At 34.4% G+C, this 20,095-nt stretch overlaps 2 protein-coding genes across 5 annotated transcripts in view; both read left to right on the top strand.

Annotated features, from left to right (window-relative positions):
* The window catches only part of LOC106054226 (uncharacterized), a 79,300-nt gene extending 70,382 nt beyond the window's left edge, over positions 1–8,918 (top strand). For all 4 annotated transcript variants that reach the window (XM_056022891.1, XM_056022894.1, XM_056022892.1 and 1 more), the window contains exons 7-11: positions 1,746–1,872; positions 2,280–2,431; positions 3,244–3,367; positions 4,071–4,151; positions 4,390–8,918. In XM_056022891.1, the coding sequence (XP_055878866.1) occupies positions 1,746–1,872; positions 2,280–2,431; positions 3,244–3,367; positions 4,071–4,151; positions 4,390–4,586 (681 nt within the window). In that variant the 3' untranslated portion in view covers positions 4,587–8,918. The remainder of the gene's footprint in view (positions 1–1,745; positions 1,873–2,279; positions 2,432–3,243; positions 3,368–4,070; positions 4,152–4,389) is intronic.
* Positions 8,919–12,663: 3,745 nt separating this feature from the next.
* The window catches only part of LOC106054235 (U3 small nucleolar RNA-associated protein 25 homolog), a 28,401-nt gene continuing 20,969 nt past the window's right edge, over positions 12,664–20,095 (top strand). The window contains exon 1 of the mRNA XM_056023620.1: positions 12,664–12,832. Within this exon, the coding sequence (XP_055879595.1) occupies positions 12,699–12,832 (134 nt within the window). The 5' untranslated portion in view covers positions 12,664–12,698. The remainder of the gene's footprint in view (positions 12,833–20,095) is intronic.

The raw sequence follows: 20,095 nt of genomic DNA, 5'->3' as shown, positions 1-20,095 counted from the left end.
AGTCTTTTCTAATTATAATTCTCTACGATGGATGGCAGTTTGTGCGGTATGCACTATAGACTATGGTCACAATGGGCCCTATTCCAATTTTGCATAAAAAATTATTTTTTTTTAAATTGCTTTTGAATAGCGCAACTGTTCATGCTTATGGCAGAGCGCTATGTTCCTATCTCTTGTGTATATCGGGTACCTGGGAGAAGGTTTCCATGCTGACTTTAGGCGCTCAGCAAATATATCTCAGATTGAGTCGGAATTCAAACTCAAGACCCTTTGATAGGCATCCAATCAGATTTTTTACAACATATCCCATCCTGCCATCCCCTGCTGTACTGCGGGAAGTTAGGGCTGTGATGGTAATAATCCTGTCTGTCTGTCTGTCCTCCATCTCCCACTTCTTGGTCATAGTCATCTCTCAGTTTGTATCAGTCTCTCAATGTGAACATGTCTCAATCATTGGAACTTGTTTCAAAGAGCCGTTAGCATTTAACTGCAAACCAATGGAAGTTTTTGTCCAAGTGACATAGTATCTAGCTTACTTGCATTATTTAATGAACTAGCCTGAACTAACTTTTCAGCACTCGCTAAATCAGACTAGTGGGTGGAAAGGATCTAACACACTAACCTATATTGTTTACACTTAGATTGACATTATGCTCTTACTCCACACCAGCATGGCTTGATGAGATTTTATCAAAAGACAATTTTTTAATTTAATGGATTGGTTTTTGTTTTTTTTCAAATAGAAGGGATGCCATTCTTCAAGATTGGTCAAAAGTCTGTGCTTAATTAACCCTAACCCTCACTTAGTTTAATCAAAAACTTCCTAATTGACAAAAGGTTTTCTTAAGAAATGGATTTCAACAAATGTCAACAAAATTGGAGATCCCCCAAGGAATAAATAACCCCAAAACATGAGGAGAGTTTATTTAAGTGAACTGTAAAAGTAGCATGGAGTGTGGGCTCTCCATTCAAAGAAGTTATAAGATTAAAGGATAGAAATGTTATACACAAATCTCTGTGTCATTCAGGATTGACACTTGGCAACTGATTCTCAACTTAGCAATCAGAACATTGAATTATTGAAACATCAATACTAGTTTAAGTAAATAGAAAACTAGCTGGACTTTTGTTTTTTCTAAAGTAGACTGATGCCAGAAAATATCTCTTCCTCAGTTAGCAAAAATTGTGCATTGTTTTTCTCTTTTTAATATTTCTCTTTTAGTGAAGAAAGTAAAAGCGGCTTTAGAATGGATATGAAGCTCTGTAACATTGATTGAATGTGGGGAAAAAATGTGTCAAATTAGGTTCATGTCATGAATGAAAATAAGCTGATCAGATTTTCTGTTTTAACACAAACTCAGATGCGGACTCAAAGGGTCTGCCCATGGGTCATCTGTTTGGTAAGCAATTCAGATAAAGAGGCAGGTTTTAATATTTTTAGCACAAATATCAGAAGTTATGAACTACAATCCTATCTCACTAAATACATATAATGTGCTAAATTGTAACCAAGGTTTTATTCTTACTTGGTTTGAAGTATAACAGATTCTGCCATTGAGACTAATTGGGGGGGGGGGGGGGGGAATTTCCAGAGCTTTACAGCTGCAAAGCTTTAGCTATTTCATGACTGTCAGAAGTTTTATAATTGTCGTTTAAATAATCTTTTTTGTTTCAATTTTGTATGTTTTTGTTAGCTTCAGCTCTTGTGTCTAGAAATATTTATAGAAATATTTGTCTTGTTACAGCAAAGAGCAAAGAGCCGTCAAATAGATGAGTCAAGGTTTACTAGTGTGGACACATGCTGGGAAAAAATGATGGAACATTTTAATTTCCATGCCAAGTGTATTGTACGTTTTGCTAAGAAAGTTCCTGGTAAGATATCATTTGTAGCAGACTGTTTGTAGAAGTACAGATAACAGTAGTCATCAGACTGTTTATAGAAATACAGTTAACAGTAGCCATCAGACTGTTTATAGAAATACAGCTAACAGTAGCCATCAGACTGTTTATAGAAATACAGCTAACAGTAGCCAGTAGGAATGAGATGGACATGTGTTGGGTAGTGATGAAATAGAATGAGTTCCAATTTTAAAATGTCCGGCTACTAAATTACTTGTGAATGTGCATCAACCCTTGTAAATGATTCTCCATACAACTTAATTTAGACTTGACCTAAGAATAATCCGTTGTTATAGGGAAGCAGTTTGTTACTATACAATAAATTAGTTTGATTAAAAATTCTTTCAAATATGCTTGTATGTTTCACTATCTTTCACCAGGTTTCCGCCTCTTGAAAATTGAAGATCAAGTTCTTTTGTTAAGGACTGCTACCTATGGACTTGTCATTTTGATTCACAGCAGAGAATATGAACCAGAAACAGGATTTTACAATTATTTTAACTTTTGCTGTGTTGAACAGGACAAAATAATGGTAAGGCTTCAGAGAATCACTTAGGCATCTCCTTAAAAAGGAATATTTTTGTCTTAATTGTAAGAACAATGGGTATAGCATCAAATAAAACTGTTCACCTTTGACTGTTATGGAGATCATACAAAGGTGTTCATCATTAACTTTTATAGATATATAACAAAGCTTCTTTGCATTGTCAACTTCTTTTTTTTTTCCTATTGATATGCTGACCCATAGAAAAATTAAAAGAGCAAACAATTTTTTTTTTCAGTTCTGTTTTTAGACCACAATGTTGATTCAAAATTTTATTTATGAATGTAAAAATGTAAATAGAAATTGGTCAATACTAATGCCAGAAATAAATGCTAGATAGTCTAATGGTTTGATGTTAGCTGAGGACATAGCAATAAGATTTCAATGGAAAAAAAAATTGCCAGTATTAGCTACGTGCCAGTTACTAAATGAGAGAAATGAATTTTAAGTTGGTCTTGTTTTTAAAATAAAAATACATTTATGTAGCCTCTAAATATACTGTGCTTGACTGTAACATCTATTCCCATGCTCAAACACAGGCAAACAATGATTCTGTGCCATAAAAATGTGGAATGCTGGGTAGCCTTCTCCCAGATACTCCATCCCTAACCCCCTTCCCACACTGGTCCTCAATATTGAGATTGGAGCCACGCTGAGCATGCTATAAGTTTGAAAGATCCACTGTATAAAAGTAATTAAAAGTCAAGTCAGCTCCTAGATTAACTTTGGCAGACTAATAGATTAAGTCAAGAAATGGTGCCATTTAAAAATCACACGTTGTCTTCGTCATTTTGCTTCAGGAGCTATTCCCAGAGTTTCAAATCCTGCTGAGTCACTTCAAACATACGGGTGTCATGGCCAAAAGACTTGTGTTAACAGATTTAGAGTATGCGTACCTCTCTTGTATGCTGCTATTAAATGATGGTAAGTGTTGATGAACCTCTTTTGGTATTCAGTGTTTCTTTATTGTTTTGAAAACACAAAACATTTTTTGAGTCTGTAGAAGAAGACATTGTTTATTTCACCAAAATTAGTTTTGTGTCCAATATAGACTGTTGCAAACTTGACAAAGAGTTGCTGGCTTAACTCTTTCTCTCCGTAATTATTTACCACATTCTGGTGGAATCAACGCTGGTATCGTCAGTTAGGAGAGAAAGAGTTAAAGTTTATCTGATTATGAGCATTGGTTATCACAGAGAGACTTTAAGACAAATATTCCAGTACAGAAATCTTGCTGTTACATAAAGGCAAACAAAAGCAATACCTTACAACTTGTCTTATGACACTATTAAACAATGTTCCAACAATAAGTGGAAAGTTCAGTACACGTGTACACAAAATATGATGTACATTAATTCAGCAATAACATACTGTCAAGTGTCTAGATGTGCATTTAAATAGCATTGAAGACATATTGAAGTAACAAGATTTTCTTGTTTATATATTCTTTATATTTTTGTTTTCACACATGAATTAATAAGGATGGTAGTAGATAAATAAGGATGGTAGTAGATATAGAGTTAGTAAGGATGGTAGTAGACAGATCAATGCTGTTCATTTTAGTCATTATTTTTCCCCTCTTGAATCGTGAACACATTTTAATATCAGATTGTACATTTGATTTCAGAATATCAAGGACTTATAGACTCAAAGAAAGTCAAAGAATTAAAAGAAAAGTACATGGAAGCTTTTCATGAATATGAATTTTGTAAGTGTTCATTCTTTTTAAAAACAAAGTCTTTTAATAGAATTCAAACTAGATTCTACTTTTGGGACCAATAAAATAAGCTTTTTTTTTTTTTTACCAGATTTTTTATTTGTATTTCTGTCTAGATTATTATAGTTTCAGTAAGATTTGTTTTTATATTTATTTATAGACTAGCATTTGATTTTACTAATATTTATGCGGTTAGTTTATTTATTTATTTATTCTCTGTCTTCTTCAGATAATTTCCCTAATGGTGACCTTCGGTTTGGAGAGATGCTGCTTCGCTTGTCTGAGTTTTCTCAGTTTTCAATGCAGCACAACATCTCTGTCAGCTTGGTGATCACCAAACATTCTCAGCTTCATATACCTCAGTTGTACGCTGAAATGTACAACTCGGTAACTACGGGTGATAAAAGCCCCGACTGGAGCTTGTAATGAGAGCAGTTCTAGTTGTACGCTGAAATGTACAACTCGGTAACTACGGGTGATAAAAGCCCCGACTGGAGCTTGTAATGAGAGCAGTTCTAGTTGTACGCTGAAATGTACAACTCTGTAACTACGGGTGGAAAAAAGCTCCGACTGGAGCTTGTAATGAGAGCAGTTCGTACACTGAAATGTACAACTCAGTAACTACGGGTGAAAAAAGCCCCAACTGGAGCTTGTAATTAGAGCAGTCGCAGTTGCGACAGAACTGTGGAACAACTGCCCCTAACAACCGCAATGCACATCTAACTGAAGCTGTTGCTAGACTCTTCTCTTTGTTTAAGGAGCGGAAGTTCATTTTTTGTACATTTATCTTGTGCCATAGTGTGATTTCTGTCTGGAATCAAGACTTGTGGATTACAAAAATAACCCTGAAATTAGAATGAGAACATTCTAGTGTTTAAAGACTCTCTAGATATAGAATGTGATCCAGGAGTCAACTTACAAGGATTTAAACTACCGCGGAAATGTTTCTATAGTCCAGAAGCTAAATGTGTACACTAAATGTTTATACTAAATGTATACTTTCCTTTTGGCTAAAACAAATACTACAGTGGTTATGAAAGTACTATTTCAACACTATTCAACACCTGGGTCAGTGTCAGGTAATAACTACTAGTACCTAAATCTTTGCTAGTATCAACGTTGTAAGTAAATAGTCACACTGAAATCTGTTGACATTTTGGCCTGCCTCATAACCTTTTTTTTATTCTTGTGCCTTTTTATACACAACTTTCAAAGTTTGATGGGGGGAGGATGGTAAAAAAAGTTGCTAACAAAACGTTCGAGAGGAAATCTTTAAAAAACATTTTGGTCAAATATTTCAAAATGAAAGATTTATAATGTTGCAGTTTCCGAAGGTCTCTTATTAAATAACCTCTGTTATTGTTCATCTTTGATAATAAATTTTGAGGTTGAAATTAATATAGTGTAATCTAAATCTGGCAGCCATCTCGTGTATAGTGGCAGTAGGAGTACTTAAGAATCCCTTGTGGAGTTTGGGCTCCAGGCTTGCTGGGCAGGAGTTGTGTTCCCACAATAAACAGAGATGATCAAATGATCATGTCAATTGGGGGGGCTGGGGGAGAGGGTAAAGAGTCAGTCTTTCATTGCTGCGCTGTGGGTTAAATCCTTTCCTTTGGTCAAGAATCGTAAAAGGGGATTAGGCTTGACACTCTGTAAAATTAAGGAGCCTTTTCTTTGTGTTTCTTTAATGCTGAGATTTTGAGCTGCCATGTTTGATTTTAAAATCTACTTCATTGTAGGCAAAGTATCTCATTTCTTATGCCGGCTCTCTTACCTGTGTCAGAATATTATCATATGTGATATTTTCTTCTAATTTCGGGAATGCTGCCAATTCACCTCATTTTTGACAGCGTTACGCTAGCCATAAAGTGGATCACAGAATAAATGTTTTAGCTTATTTACTAGAAGTTTTTATTTGTTGACAACTTAAAAACAAGAAGCTTCAGTTCAAATTTTTAAAAATGAAGACTACTCTTTTAGAATAATAACCAATCCTATTTTTCTTTTTGCTGCATTTATGATTAAAGGTTTTATCCAGAAATGTTTTCTGAAGTTCAATCTGCTGCCAACTTGTCATTTTTCATTTTGTGGACAACTTATTGCAGTGTGTTCACCTTTTTTTCTTCATGGAACTTTGAAAACACACTCACATGAACTTTGTCCTTCAATGGAATCCTTCTTTTTGTGACTAAAACAATGTTGTACTCATTGTAGGTAGACTTGATTTTCATTTCACTGTTTCTTCAATTTATTGCAGTTTTATTGTATTATTTTTCTCAGGGGATTTTTTGTAAAGGTAAAAAAAAAAATGGTAAAAGTATGATGTAAAAAAAAAGAATTCTGAAACAAATATTTCGTGTGGATTACTGTTAAATAACTTTTTGTTTCCTGGTGTTGTCCATTCTTCTTGCAGCTATTATTTTTATCAATGACTTGTTGAACCACTTCATTTTGTGTACATAGTTGATCTATTTATCTGAGGGTTATGTCCCTGTTGTTGTACCAAGTGCCATAACTCTAGCTGGTGATTTTTTTTTTAATTTTTTTTTTTGAGTTTCTTCACAACATTGCTATAACACTGTATCATGTCAGTATATCAACCTCATGTCAGTGTGTCAGCCTGTGTTGAGCTGTCAGATTGTTTCGCTATATTAGCCTGTGTCCCTGGACAGAAAAGTGATTGTGGTGATGCTGTTTTTTTTTTGTTTTCTTTTAAGCTTGGTGGGCCCTCATTGTACACAACATAACTTCACCTGCATAGCCATTGTGTAACTCACTGTTTGACTTATAAGTTATTCTATATTTTTTTTATTTGGGTGATTTGTGTTGTTTTTTTTTAAATATTACTATTTACAATATTGATTTGTTTGTAATCTTTTTTTTTTATTGTTTCAAATGTGTTACTGTGATGAATGTTAAGAACATATTTACATTTGTATCTACTAATAAGGAAAAATATATATGTGATTATTGTATGTATATTCTCTGTAACATGTCATACATCCTAAACCTGGGTATCAGTTGTTCTGAGCAGATTTTAAGAAGACATTCTTCTATAAAAATTGTTATTTTTAAAAACTATATTTGAAATGTTTGTTGAAACTAAAAAAAGATGATACAAGTTTCTGTACAAGTTGTCTTTTTTGTATTACTGTGTGTTGAGAATAGAACAGCTCAAGAAACGTTTACAGGGCTGTTACTAAAATAACAAAATATTTGTTCGTAATAGAGATATAACATCTGTACGTGTCTTCTGATAGACAACATAACACTGTGTTCCTTCTTTGTTAAATTTTGTATGGATGTTTATGATTTCTTGTATAGCACTAGAAGAATCTGGCCATAATATAAAATGTATCATTGTCTGTGATTTATAAAGAAAATATGTGAACTGCTCTTGCAAAGAAAATGTTTATTTCCAAGATACTAAAGTTTGAATATATAATGCAGTTGATAAAAGTCTGCGATCATTTCAATATACAATGCAGTTGATTAAAGCCTATGCTCATTTCAATATAGTGCAGTTGATTACAGCATGCACTCATTTCAGTATATAAGGCAGTTGAGTACAACCTGCGCTCATGTGAATATCCACAGTAGAGAGAAACCACGTGCCATCAATTTATCACAGTGATATTTGTACTATAGTTATTGCGTTATTTGAAACTCACCTACTCAAATACTTTATATAGCTGATATAATTGCTAGAATTTGGCGAGTGTTGTTAATGCATTCAATGTCATAGCTTATATATTATATTTCATACTTTGTAGAATCCAATCATTCAAAACATTGTTTTCAGAAATTAGTTTCCTCTTGAATTTCAAGAGGCCACTGGAACTAAAATTGCCTTTTAAACAGTGAAATGTGGTTAAATATCAAACAGGTAGTTTGAAAATAGTATCCGTGCCATATTGGAATGCCATCGTCAAAGAAAAATCCCATGGAAGCAACAAACTAAGGGCATTTCATGCTGTCATATTGGTGCAATTCTGATTTCTTTTATATGTTGTCTTACACATTTTTGTATACTTTAGTTTTACTGAAATCTTACTCCTTACTAACATTAAATTGTCACCTTTTATACTTAGAAAAGTCCCCAATCATTTTTTGTTTCACTAAATTGAAACTGTTTTATCTTTGTGACAAGTGAGAGGATGTTTCATTCCCATGTAGCATACTGACTGTATCATCCAAACATTATATAAGCCAGAGACTATGATATTATCTATGAAATTTTTGTTTTTTTTAATGTAATGCACAATGGTAAATACTAGTTTATAAAAAGTAATATTTTTTTGGTGAGAAACAATTGAAAATATAGTTAATTTATTTTCATCCTCGTATAAATTATCTTATGAGTCAGTGGTAGTGACTGCCTTATTGCAATTCTCTCATTCTGTTGTTCATTGCCAGCATTTTATAGAAGACATTAGGTGAAGGTTTAACACCACCCCCCCCCCCTCCCCTTTAGGGTAAGATATCAGTCATATCTTTGTGTCAAAGTTTGACATGAAATGTATTCTCTACCCATTGCTCATTGGGAGGATTGATTGATTAACAGGAGTGCATGCCATGTAGCTTTTGGTAGCCTTAGATCTATTTTTAGTCCAAATATTATTTTACTCTTGTGAATTTCACAGGAAATCATCCTCCTCAAAGCCATAAATTAATTTTTTTTTAATTAACACTGATGTAGTTCTAGATCATACCAACAAAGATTTGTTAGTGTTTGTTGTTTTTTTTTTTTTTTTTTTTAGTACTAAACAGAAGTTGTATTTATCTGAAACTATGTGAGAAGAAAGACTTTTCTGTTTGAAACATTGGTATCCACTTTTATTTATTTTGTGCATTTTTCCTGAAATGGTTTTTGTATTTGTAAATATAGATTTAAAAAAAAACTCATCTGAATTTTTCAAAAAAAAAAAAAAAAGCCTTTCAAACATATTTCATTTTGCTCAATATTTTGTGTTAGATGATAAAAAAAATAAAATGCATTATATTGGGTTTAGTGTTTTCTTATTGTGTATATATGCAAGTGAGTCTGGTTTCAATTAAAAAAAATGGTGTAATAAGGCCTTCAAAAAGAGAAAACAAATAGTTCTGTAAGGATTTTTTTCTAATCAACTCAATTACTAAAAATACTATTATTAGGCCTACCTTTACCTAAAGACAATCTTAGAATGGAGACAATTTTTTAAATCTCATATTTATTTGTTTTGAGTGAAAACTGTCTGCATTGTGGCGGTTACAGAAAAGGAATATGAAGAAATTCCCCATGCTAAACGCGGCTTTTGGCTAATTATAGGGAAACTCATCTGAATTAAAAAAAAAAAAAAAAGAAGTCTTTTAAACGTATCCCACATGGGGGACGAGCGTATGCCAACGACAGTCCTTTTTGGTGAGCTAAAAGGTGGTCGACGTAACAGAGGCGCCCCACGGAAACGCTTCAAAGGCCAGCTTAGGCGCCAACTTGCCCTAGCTGACATAGAAGAGAGCACCTGCTTACATGCAGCCTCAGAACGAGACAACTGGAGGTCACTCACAAAATTGTATGGCATGACCCAACCCAATAATGGTCACTATCAGATAAAAATAGGGGTGGAGAGCTCCCGGTCCACGTCTGGCCGTTGGAAAAAAAAATCCATTCCAACAGTCATTGGGATAATGGCGCCGATTCCCTGTTGAACTTTTCGACAAGGTGACAGAATGTTGTACAATAAAGACGATCACTACGAAAATAAGAGTAGGTGTAGTAGATACATACCATCCACACTGTCACAAAATTAGCACATTATTTTCAATAGGACCTACATATATTCACTTGGAACATAATTGTCTGTTAACTGTCTTGCTACATGGTTACTTGGTTAACTGTCTTGCTACATGGTTACTTGGTTAACTGTCTTGCTACGTGGTTAATTGGTTAACTGTCTTGCTACATGGTTACTTGGTTACTTGATTAACTGTCTTGCTACATGGTTACTTGGTTAACTGTGTTGCTACATGGTTACTTGGTTAACTGTCTTGCTACATGGTTACTTGGTTAACTGTCTGGCTACGTGGTTACTTGGTTAACTGTCTTGCTACATGGTTACTTGGTTAAATGTCTTTCTACATGGTTACTTGATTAACTGTCTTGCTACGTGGTTAATTGGTTAACTGTCTTGCTACATGGTTACTTGGTTAACTGTCTTGCTACATGGTTACTTGGTTAAATGTCTTGCTACCTGGTTACTTGGTTAACTGTCTTGCTACATGGTTACATGGTTAACTGTCTTGCTACGTGGTTACTTGGTTAACTGTCTTACTACATGGCTACTTGGTTAATTGTCTTGCTACATGGTTACTTGGTTAAATGTCTTGCTACATGGTTACTTGGCTTACTACATGGCTACTTGGTTAACTGTCTTGCTACATGGTTACTTGGTTAACTTAGCCTACTTCTTATATGGTTGCTTCTTTAACTGACTTAAGCGCAGCTGCTTAATTAACTGCTACAGGTAAACTGACTACTCTCGCTTTCTCATACACCCGTACTTCCGGTCATTCCAAACTAGTGTTCACAATTCATATTTTAACACTGTGTATTCAACAAAATTCACCTAAATAAAACAAAGTACACTTGGTTCACTATTTTATCTGTGACAATGGGCAAACCGCATCGGGTGACTCCCACCCTATTGACGCCACTGGGTATAATGTTGATTTTCTGAAAGTCTTCTTCATTTCTTCTTTCATTGCCATTGTCAAGTTTCAAGTAATGAAGCCATGACACCATCTAAGCTTGTGGATCATTCGAGACGATGACACCCTGATAAAACAGATATTATCTGGGTTTAAAATACTTTCGAACACTCAAACATAAAATTCAGAATAGACCCGTAGTGGACAAAATGTTTGCTTCAGCATCGCAAAGAGAAGCTTACGTGTCTTATAATATTTCTACTTAATTAGGCCTATAGTATAATACGGAAAAACGCAGGGATATCAACTTTTCTGGCTTAAACATATTATACCTGATACTTATCAGTTATTATGGAATATCAACAGAAATGTTCTAATTGTTTTTCCATCTTTATATCTATAGTGGAAAAAAGGTTTCAATCTTCTAATAAAAACTGAATATCACTACCACAGAAGTTTCAATATTGAACTTAATGAACCTAATCAAATTGAACCCGATTTTGAGATTTGTCAAAGCAGCCGACTAAAAGGCTTTTTTATGAATTTATGCAATACACATATATCGTGGTTCGATGATGACCACTTTGTCATCCAGGGGGCTGAGGGCTTAATTTGCACTGGGGTTTTATGCCTCCTCATGTGGCTGGTGAGACCTATGTGAGCCCGGAATGTTCGGCCGCACACTGGGCAGGTTTTTTCAGCTGGAGCTACTGTCGTTTGCCTTGCTTTTCTTCTCTGGCGTTTTTCTTCTGCTAGCGTTGTTCTTTTTTCCTCAGCAACCTGTGCGCTAGTTTTCACAGCGCGACGCCATGATGCTCTGTCATGTGCCTCTGTCTCCAAGGTGGCTTGGTCTATGCTGAACGCCTTCAGAGAAGCTTTGAGGGTGTCCCTGAAGCGCTTTCTCTGGCCACCTTGCGAGCGCTTTCCTTCGCTTAGTTGGCCATACAAGAGTCGTTTAGGGATGCGGTGGTCTTCCATTCTGCAGACGTGAACTGCCCATCGCAGCTGGGACTGCATCAGGATTGTGTGGATGCTTTGCAGACACGCTCTTCGAAGGACTTCAGTATCTGGTATTTTGTCTTGCCATTTGACATTCAGTATTTTTCTCAGACATGTCATGTGGAAGTGGTTCAGTTTCTTTGCATGTTTACTGTACACTGTCCATGTTTCTGAGGCATAGAGCAATGTAGGGAGGATGACGGCTCAGTAGACCCCTAGCTTTGTATTTGTGGTGATACTACGTCTGTTCACGACATTTTTAGACAGTCTGCCATAGGATGCACTGGCCTTGGCGATACGCAGGCCGATTTCACTATCGATTTTTAGTTTCTGGAGAGTGTGCTGCCAAGATATGTGAATTTGTCCACTGCGTTTATATCCTGTCCATGTATAGTGATGCTTGGATCCGAGTAGGCTTTCCCAGGAGCAGGTAAACATAAGACTTCAGTCTTGTTTGAATACACATATTACATTTAGGACGTAATCATCTTTTTTTTTTTTTTATTAAAGTAACGTATGTGGATATTTCATAAGATAATAAAAATTTTTAGTTTTGCTTCATTTGTATTTGAATTTCACTTAGAAGTAAACAAAAAGTAATACAAATTTGAAGTGGATGAATTTTCAAAAATGCATAATTAGCTTAGCAGGTGGTCAACCGAAAACTGGAAAACATGGCAAGGGGTTTACGAGACAAAAAGGTTTGGGAACCACTGATCTAGGCCTAAATCCAGACTGGAAGAAATAAATATATATAGGTCAGTTTTTGATGTTTATATTTTTGCTTTCTAAAAACTTTGGCTGTTAATTTAGCGAAATTCGAAGTAAAATCTCTAAGTGCTAAAGCTAAGCATGGCACCTAAAAGGAGAAAGGGGTTCGGTAATCATGGACATGGTAAACATAAGAGGAAAAAAATTAACTTGATGACGATTCGTCAAAAAAATGAAATACGACAGTTTGGTGAGCTTCACCCGATAAACGACAGGTGGGTGTATAATCTATTTAAAAGTATTTTCGTGGTAGACTTGGACTTGAATGTAATTGTAATGATAGATGATAATAGATCATTGATATGATTTATAATGAAATGATAGTCTGACAATACTGACATGATAATGTCAATAATGATCATAGATTTAGATTTTAGATCTAGAAAATCTAGATTAAAAGATTCTAGACTAGAGACTAGATCTAGCTAGATCTAGAATAGATCTCATCTAGATCTAGAATAGATCTATTTAATTTTTAAATTAAAATTTAAAAATATTTTAATTTTATGATAGCAGATAAAGATAGATTAATTTGATTAATAAAATTAATTAGATTATTAATTAGATCTATTATTATTATCATTTTAAAAAAATTCTGATTGATTATCATTATGTGGTATTAGTATACGAGACTAGAAACGCTAAATCAGGTTTCTCTTATATTTTAAAAATATGCAGAAAAAAATGCAGATTACAAATATGTAATTTGATTTCCTCGGAGATAAACAGTTTTTAAAATATAAATTTTTAAGTTTTATTTCTTATTACCATACATTGTCATTGGAAATACGCCATTTTTGGTTTTAAGGTTTAACACTAGACTATCTCCCTTGAATTACTTGCCAACATTTTTCTGTTGCTGTTTTGTCTTTCTTTCTAGCAGCTATTAGATTTAATATTAAAATTCATTTAAAATGATAGCATAAGAACAAAAGACTCTCTTAAAAAAAGTTGTTGAAAAAATGAAGAAACAATTTCATCAATTTATTATTAACAATTTTTTAGCGGCCCCCGTAAGGGGAAAAAGCCGCTATTAGGTTTGTGCAAAATGTCCGTCTGTCACACTCAGATCTCGAAAACTAGAAGAGATATGAAAAATATTATTTCATCATTAAATCCGGCTTGAAAAGTTTAGGTGCAACGGCTACTTTTGGTTTTCTAAAAGCAAACCGTTTAATTTATAAAATTAATAATGCAAGCGATTTTTTCATAAAAATACACCAATTCTAAAACAATTACGTAAATGTAAGGGAGGCAATGTTACAATATGCTAACAAAGATGGACAATTTTTGTGTATTTTCAGTATCACTAAGTCAAATATATTTTAAAAATGTACAGGAAATGTTTACAACAAATATAAATAATAGTTAAAGACGTTTTTTCTGGTCAACTAGCTGCTAAAATTAAAAGAAAACATTTCTGTTTGTTTATAAAGGCTAATAATGCACTTTGTATGTAAATATCACGCACATTTTTTTAAATGGACTTTTTATGCAGTGATTTTCGTGCAGTAGCGTAACGTCGCAACATGATCAGGTGCTAAACCAATTCCTTAAACGTTTTTTAAAAATCAGATTTTATTTATTTTTTGTTTAGTGCCCCCATCCGTATAAAAGAAGCTTATTTTTGTGCGTTTTGTCTGTTGGTCGGTCTGTCCGTCATGATTAGATTTAAAAAACTAGAACTCTAAAAGCTATTGAAAATCTGATTTACCCTTTAATGTTCCTCCCATAACATCTCAATAGTTTTAAGTATCTAAAATTGATTGTTCCAGATTTTTTTGTGCAAAACTAATCAACGCCAACAAATGTTTGTTTGCTCTTCTAACTTATATTACATTCAATTTCCATGCTTAAACGTTGCAAAAACACATTATCAATAATATGTTGTTCCGTTTTTTTATGTAAATAGCATATTAATGCTAAATCAAAATCTCTATACTGACTTATATTTCATTAAGTGTAAAAATGTTCCGGATATTGTTTTATAAAACATGAATAATGCCTAATGATTGTTTGAAATCGCATAAGGCTTTAAAAAAAAGTAATTTACTAGAATTGATTACTGAAAATTACTTTTTAGACATTTAATTTTCTTGTAAAACATAACAAAGAAGTTTTGTAATTGTAACGGTCGTAGCGCAGCATGGTGTGCATGAATAATGGTGCGAATTTGTGTAATGAATGGAACAGATGTTAAAAAGGGGAAGCCGGGAGTAATTGACAGGAAGAGAAATGAAATGTTCGTATTTACATAACTTGTTGTAATATTAAAGTATTTATAGAGTAATAACCTGAGAGTCTATTATTATTTCGAAGAGTCTTGTGTCGTAACAAGTGGCGCCCAACGGAAAAGGCGAGACCTGCGTTATAACGGTATCTAATTCCTGTCTACGGAGGTATTACTAGTACTACAAAGTGTAACAAAATCTCTAGATCTCTAACTCTAGATCTATTAGGATTGAGAGAGTTAGCGTCATCTAAATCTCTAGAGCTATGTACTAGACTCACTGGTAAACATAAACCTTTAGTTGAAACTTAACTAAAAACATTATTGCTGAATTAATCAACTGGATTAACATTTAAATCTAGATTTATATCATTATAATTATTATGACGGCCCATTCTCTACATTCACCAATGTGAAAACGTACATCTTCATTGGTCTGGCGGGTCATAGTTCTCAACAATAACCTTTAACATTCAATATTAATGGAAATTTGTACGATTATTAGCACTGCTGTGGGCAACACTAGTGAATTTTGACTACGGTGGAGAACAGTGCCCATTTAGGACCAACGGATATACACTGACCACGGCATATAGACAAACAATGAAAGATTCATATCACCGGCGGAGAATATACACTAGCTTTGGAAGTTATACCAGCAGGAAGAAGAGTATTCCGGGAAGTAGATACATATTTGTATTTGAATAACATTAAACGTTTGGTTCATTACATTACATTTAGATATGAACATTGTTTCCAGGCATTAAGTATAGGAGAATCAAATATATTTAATGGATATGGCTAGATAACGATAAAGAAAAATTACAAATGGCGGATAAAGCTGAAATAGTTGCTTTGAAAGAAGAAGGGAGACTATTGGAATTAGAAGGAGCAGAGCTGAGAAAATATGTACAAGAAAGATTAATAGAAAGAGAGAAACTAGTCAAGGGAAAGGAAATAGAGAAAGAGAAGTTAGCCATGGAAAAGGAAATAGAGAAAGAGAAGTTAGCCATGGAAAAAGAAAGAGGGAAAGAGAAGTTAGTCATGGAAAAGGAAATAGAGAAAGAGAAGTTAGCCATGGAAAAGGAAATAGAGAAAGAGAAGTTGGCTATCAGTAAAGAGAAATTAGTTACGGATAAAGAAATTGAGAAAGAGAAGCTAGCTATGGAGAAAGAAAGGTTAGCCATAGAGAAAGAAAAGTTGGAAATAAAAAAAGGAAAAGCTAAAGATGAAGGTACTGGAAAGAAAAATGACGTGTCTGGAAATAAATTGGCAAAATATAAAGGTACAATGTTTAATGAGAATAAAATAGACATAGATATTTTCTTAAAGAAGTTTGAAATTGAAATGAAAGAATTGGCTTTTCCTGAAGATAAATGGACATTTTTGTTATCGAAGTCATTTGCAGCGGAGGTACCGTCAAAGATCTGCATGAATCAGAATAATTACCAAATAGTAAAGGAGCAATTACTACGAACATTTGGAAAAACTGAGGCGTTTTATCGTCAACAATATGTTAATTGCACCATTGAAAACAACGAGGATCCCCAAACATTTTTAGACAAGATGAATAGCTACTTTGACAATTGGACAGAGTCATCAAAAATAGAGAAGACGTTTGATGGACTAAAGGTATTTCTTATGCTGGATAAAGTCATTTATGAGAGTCAGGACGAACTAAAAATATTCCTGCTGGAGAGAAAGCCAAAATCTGTAGATGAGATTGTAAAATTAATAAGGGCTTACAAAGTGGCACATCCTGAAAAAAAGTTAAACAGAGGTAGCGATATTGAAGAAATAGTAGCATTTAATAGAGCTAGAGAAACACAAGACAGTTATAGCAACAATAGAAGATTTAGATATGAAGGAAAGAATAGGTTTAGAGGACAAGGACGGAGCCAAATAGATAGTAGACAAGGCCAGTATAATAGCTACAGATATCAAGGAAGATATCAAGGAAACAGACAGGGAAGATATGATGGCAGAAGAAATGGAAGAGATCAAAGTTTGTCGTTATTGTCGAGTTCGGGAGGTCTAGATTGTTTTCAAACACTTGTAGGAAATAAGGCTGCAAGAACGATAAGGGACACGGGCAGCACTATTGTTGGAATAAACCGACAATTGGTTGAAGATCACGAATATACTGGAAAAAACAAAGCATGTATTATGTTTGATGGTAAAACAGTTCGATTACCCGTAGCCCGAGTGAACATTAAAACACCGTATTATACCGGGATCGTAGAGGCATGTGTTATAGACCATGATCAAATTGATTTGATTATTGGCAATATACCAAACATAAAGAAGTGCACGGAAAATGAGATAGCAGTTTGGAAAAATTGTTGTGGAATGGCCACTACTCGATCCGGTAGTAAAGATGTAGAGGAAGGAGATTTGGCAAAGTTGTTCGAGTTATCAACTAAGGAAAAAGAGCAAGATGAAGAACAACATGAAAACACAGAAACAATTGAAATCAAAGACATAGGATTTAACAAAGAAAAATTTATCACAAAACAAAAAAATGATCCAGAGTTACGCCAATTAGCAAAAAAAGGAGGTACAGGAGGAAGATTCTATGTAGAAAGAGGAACTCTTGTTAGAGAGATTGAATGGCATGGAAAAAAAGTAATCCAGTTTGTGGTACCCAGAGAATTCAGGCAGCTTGTAATGGAAAATGGACATGATATAGCACACACAGGACATCTGGGACTACACAAAACGAAACAAAGAATATTTCAGAATTTTTATTGGCCATCAATTAATAAGGACATAAAAAGTTATGTGACTTCGTGCCAACTATGTTCTTGAAAAGGAGCAAGAAACATAAAAGCACCATTACAAAGGGTGGATGTACCAGATAGACCATTTAGTAATATAGCGATTGATTTAATCGGTCCAATGCCAGTGGTATCAAATAGGGGTCACCGTTATATCCTAACTGTGATAGACGTGTGCTCCAGATGGCCGGAAGCTATCCCACTCAAACGAATTGAAGCCAGAGATATAGTACAAGCATTATATACGTTGTTTACAAGATTTGGATTTCCTAGAGAAATATTGTCAGATAGGGGCACTCAATTCAACTGTCAATTGGCTACAACATTCTTGAACATGTTTGGGATCCAGCAAAGGTTTACAACCTCGTATTATCCACAGAGCACTTGTGAACGTTTTAATGTCAATCTAAAGAAATCATTATATAAAGTAATGGATGATAAACCCAAAGAGTGGGATATGGCAATACCGTCAATACTATTTGCATACAGGGAGAGTCGTAATGAAATAACAGGGTTTTCACCATTTCAAATGATTTATGGAGGAAATCCACGAGGTCCAATGACAATATTGAAAGATTTGATAATCCCACATGATCATGTAGTAACTAATGACAGTTATGATATTGTGACAGAAACTAGAAATCAGATTATAAAGGCATGTGAAGAAGCGGATAGACAGATACTAGAGAGAAATGAATTAACACATTCCAGAGTGAATGAACATAGAAAAATGACGGAATTAGAGGTAGGACAAGATGTTTTGGTCTTACATAAGGATAACAATAATGCTTCGGGCACAAATTGGCTGGGACCATACAAAGTAGCAAGGAAAATTAGCGATATGGATTATGAAATAGACATTGATTCGATGTTAAAAATATTTCATGTGGATTTGTTAAAAGAATTGACACCAAGACAAAGAAGTGAAGAAAGGAGTAAGGATGAGTCAATGACAATGAGTGCCTGTGTGACGGAAGAAATGGAGACAGAGGAAAGGTTTAGACCAATAGAGACAGTGGCAACAGAAAGTAGGCAAACATGGAAGGATGTCATGGTGGATGGAGTTTCTCTTGATAGAGCTAAAGAAATCAAGGCACTAATTGAGGAGTATAAGAATATTTTTACGGATTTACCTGGGAAAACAAGTATTATAGAACATGATATCAAGTTAACTGGCAAAGTACCGAATAAACTGCCACAATATACGATCCCATTACACCATAGAGAAACATTACAGAAGGAAATTGATGAGCTACTAACACTTGGAGTGATAGAACCATCTAGTTCACCATGGGCTGCACCAGTCGTGCTTGTTAAAAAAAAAGTGTGGCAACTTAAGATTGTGTGTGGATTATCGACAGTTGAATAAAGTCACACAATTTGATCCATTTCCAATGCCACAAGCAGAAGAAATGTTTACTAAGCTAAAAAATGCAAAGATTTTTAGCACGTGGGATCTGTCTAGAGGATACTGGCAAGTACCTCTAAAACAAGAAGCTAAACCATTATCGGCATTTAAGACACCTTCGGGCATATACCAATGGAATGTGATGAGCTTTGGCTTGGTAAATGCTCCAGCCACGTTTAACAGAATGATGGCCAAATTATTCAGCCATAGAAGAGACACAATTTGTTATTTAGATGATATATATGCATTTTTAGTGAGCAATGGGATGAGCATATACAAAGCCTTGGAGAAGTTTTTAAAATTATCAAAGAAAACAATTTAACATTGAAACCAACAAAGATAAAAATTGGCCTTAGTGAAATTTCATTTTTGGGGTATAAGATTAAAAATGAGTACATTACACCACTGGAAGAAACTGTATCAAAAATATTGGACATTAAGGTACCAAAGACAAAGAAGCAAATTAGAAGCCTTTTGGGGTTATGCAACTTTTATAGAAAATTTATCGCAAATTTTTCAGAAATAATTGAACCACTAACAAAGAAAGGAAAACCTAACAATATCGTGTGGACGGAGGAATGTCAAGAAGCACTGGACATAATTAAAACTTTCTTTTCTGGGGCACCGATTTTGAAATTACCTGACAATACTAAAGAATTTATTTTGGCTACAGATGCATCAGCCATTGCAATAGGAGGCTGTCTAATGCAAAAATGGAATGGTGTCCCACATCCTGTTTTATATGTGAGTAGAAAACTGACAACATCTGAGTTGAAATATGCTACCATTGAAAAGGAAGGACTAGCCATTGTATGGGGTATAACAAAATTAGGGTTCTACCTAATGGGAGCTAAATTTGAACTATGGACGGATCACGCTCCCTTGGCCTTCATTAATACAAATAAACTAGGGAACAACAGAATAGCCAGATGGGCATTGCAACTTATGGATTATAACTTTGAGGTCAGGACAATACCAGGGAAAGACAATGTGATAGCGGACACATTATCACGGTGTACCTAAGACGGAAAAGAAATGGAAGTAAGGAAAGGAGCTTGGCCAC

The sequence above is a fragment of the Biomphalaria glabrata genome, chromosome 3 (assembly GCF_947242115.1).
Source record: "Biomphalaria glabrata chromosome 3, xgBioGlab47.1, whole genome shotgun sequence".
Taxonomy (NCBI): Eukaryota; Metazoa; Mollusca; class Gastropoda; family Planorbidae; genus Biomphalaria; species Biomphalaria glabrata.
Note: the sequence above shows the minus strand (reverse complement) of the source record. Positions and strands in the feature narration are given on the sequence as shown.